The sequence below is a fragment of the Pundamilia nyererei genome, unplaced genomic scaffold, assembly GCF_000239375.1.
Source record: "Pundamilia nyererei isolate P.nyererei 1_Seehausen unplaced genomic scaffold, PunNye1.0 scaffold00025, whole genome shotgun sequence".
Lineage (NCBI taxonomy): Eukaryota > Metazoa > Chordata > Actinopteri > Cichliformes > Cichlidae > Pundamilia > Pundamilia nyererei.
The window spans coordinates 2,732,380-2,734,351 of NW_005187426.1; the positions used below are offsets into that span (position 1 = coordinate 2,732,380).

The following is a 1,972-nucleotide window of genomic DNA, read 5'->3' on the forward strand; positions in this document are numbered from 1 at the left end:
AAGTTTATAAAAAACAAATAAAAAACAAAAAACAAACTTTCAGCTCTCTTGGTCTGTGATCTCAGTAAACACTTTTCTGATGACTGCAGACTATGTTCATGTCTGTCCCCTGTTTCACAATAAGATCCAGCTCGTCTTTCATCCTGTCTGGTTCCAGGGATCATAACTTGTCTTCAAAAACTAGTGGTTGGCCTCAATCTTATTTTATTTATTTAAAAAATAAATAAATAAATAAATCAGTCTACGGCGGATATTTGCCATCATAAAACCAACTGCCAAATAAGACAGCACTGGGATGCAGCTTTTTAAGGTTGACTAAATTTACACTTTTTAAAAGCCAGTGTGATGAAGAACTGATAGAGTCCCAATCAAAAGTTTAAGACAACTTCAAAAATCGGGGGGGGGGAAAAACAAACATTTTCCATGGTTGGATCTTAACAAGGTTCCAAGTAAAGCTTCAACGACAAGAAGAAAAGGGAGTCAGATAAAAAAAATTTTGAGCATGCAATTTATTGAAAACAATGCATCCACCATTGATCACTTCAAAAATTTGTTGCAGCATGCTTGATGCAAGCGTTTCCATGAGGTGCCTGGGAACATTTCTCCAAGTGTTGAAGATGGCTGCACGAAGGGCATCTACTTCCCTTGCCATCCATCCCCAAAGGTTCTCAATTGGATTTAGATCAGGGGAACATGCAGGATGACCCCCTGTTATTCTCCTGGAAGAAGTTCGTTGTCCTGCGAGCATTGTGTACAGTAGCATCGTCCTGTTGAAAAACCCAGTCATGAAGGATGCTCTCTGCAACATGTGGACATAGCCAGCGGCCATTTGACACCCCTGCACCTCCAGAAGCTCCATTGTTCCATTAAAGGAAAACACCCCAGACCGTTATGGCGCTCCCCCCACTGTGGCGCATAGAAAACATCTCACATGGGATCTACTTGTCATGCCAGCAACGTTGCATCAAGGTGAAATTTTTTTTTCCATCAAAAAATAAAACTTTCTTCCACTTTTCAGTGTCCCATGTTTGGTGCTCTCTTGCAAAGTCCAAATGGTCAGGTCTGTGGCGCTCAAGGAGACGAGGCCTTTGAAGACGTTTTTTGTTTTTCAACCCCTTCAGCCTCAGATGCAGTCTGATGTTATGGGGCTGCAGTCGGCACCACTAACCGCCTTAATTTGGGTCGAGGATCGTCCAGTGTCTTCACAGACAGCCAATTGGATCCTCTGCCTCATTGCTGGTGAAATTTCTTTGGGTCTTCACTTGACTTTTTTGCTCCATAACCCTCAAGTTCATTTAAGAAATTCCACATGACTTGTCTTACTGCGCCCCACCTCAACAGCGATGGCACACTGCGAGAGACCCTACTTATGCAGTTCAACAACCCGACCACGTTCATAAAGGGAAAGGTTTTTCGCCTTTACCATCAGAACGTCATGACAGTGTGACTACCTGACAGAAAATGACAATGAATCCACATTTTTGCACAGATTTCACCTTTTAAAGGCATGTGGTCTGAAACTTTTGATCAGCTGTAAAACATTAACTATTTAAACTGTTTCAGTTTAAGTGTTGTCTTCAATAAAATGCATGCTCAAAAAATGTTTTGTCTCACTCCTGTTTCTTCTTGTTGCATGTTGACGCTCTACTTGGAAGCTTGTTAAGATCCAACAATGCAAAATATAATAAAATATAAATATAATTTTCTGCCATTTTTCAAGTGGTCTTAAACTTTTGATTGCGACTGTAGTAAACAGCCCAGGTACCTGTTTTAATTATGATTTCCTGGCAAAAAGGCTGAATAACATGTATACAAACAAAAACAATTAAAGAATGTATACATATTACCTATATGCCACGTTTTAAAAAAAAAAAACACATAAAAACAACTTGTGTGTTGCATTTCTCACGTTGTACTCACCATGTAGAAGGAACCTGGACCACCACCTTGGATCCCTCCAGAGTGATCTGGG

The 1,972-nt window shown here is 40.4% G+C and overlaps 1 protein-coding gene across 1 annotated transcript in view; it reads right to left on the reverse strand.

Annotated features, from left to right (window-relative positions):
* Positions 1 to 1,972, reverse strand: part of garre1 (granule associated Rac and RHOG effector 1) — a 40,682-nt gene that overhangs the window by 10,051 nt on the left and 28,659 nt on the right. Inside the window, exon 9 of the mRNA XM_013909460.1 lies at positions 1,921 to 1,943. Within this exon, the coding sequence (XP_013764914.1) occupies positions 1,921 to 1,943 (23 nt within the window). The remainder of the gene's footprint in view (positions 1 to 1,920; positions 1,944 to 1,972) is intronic.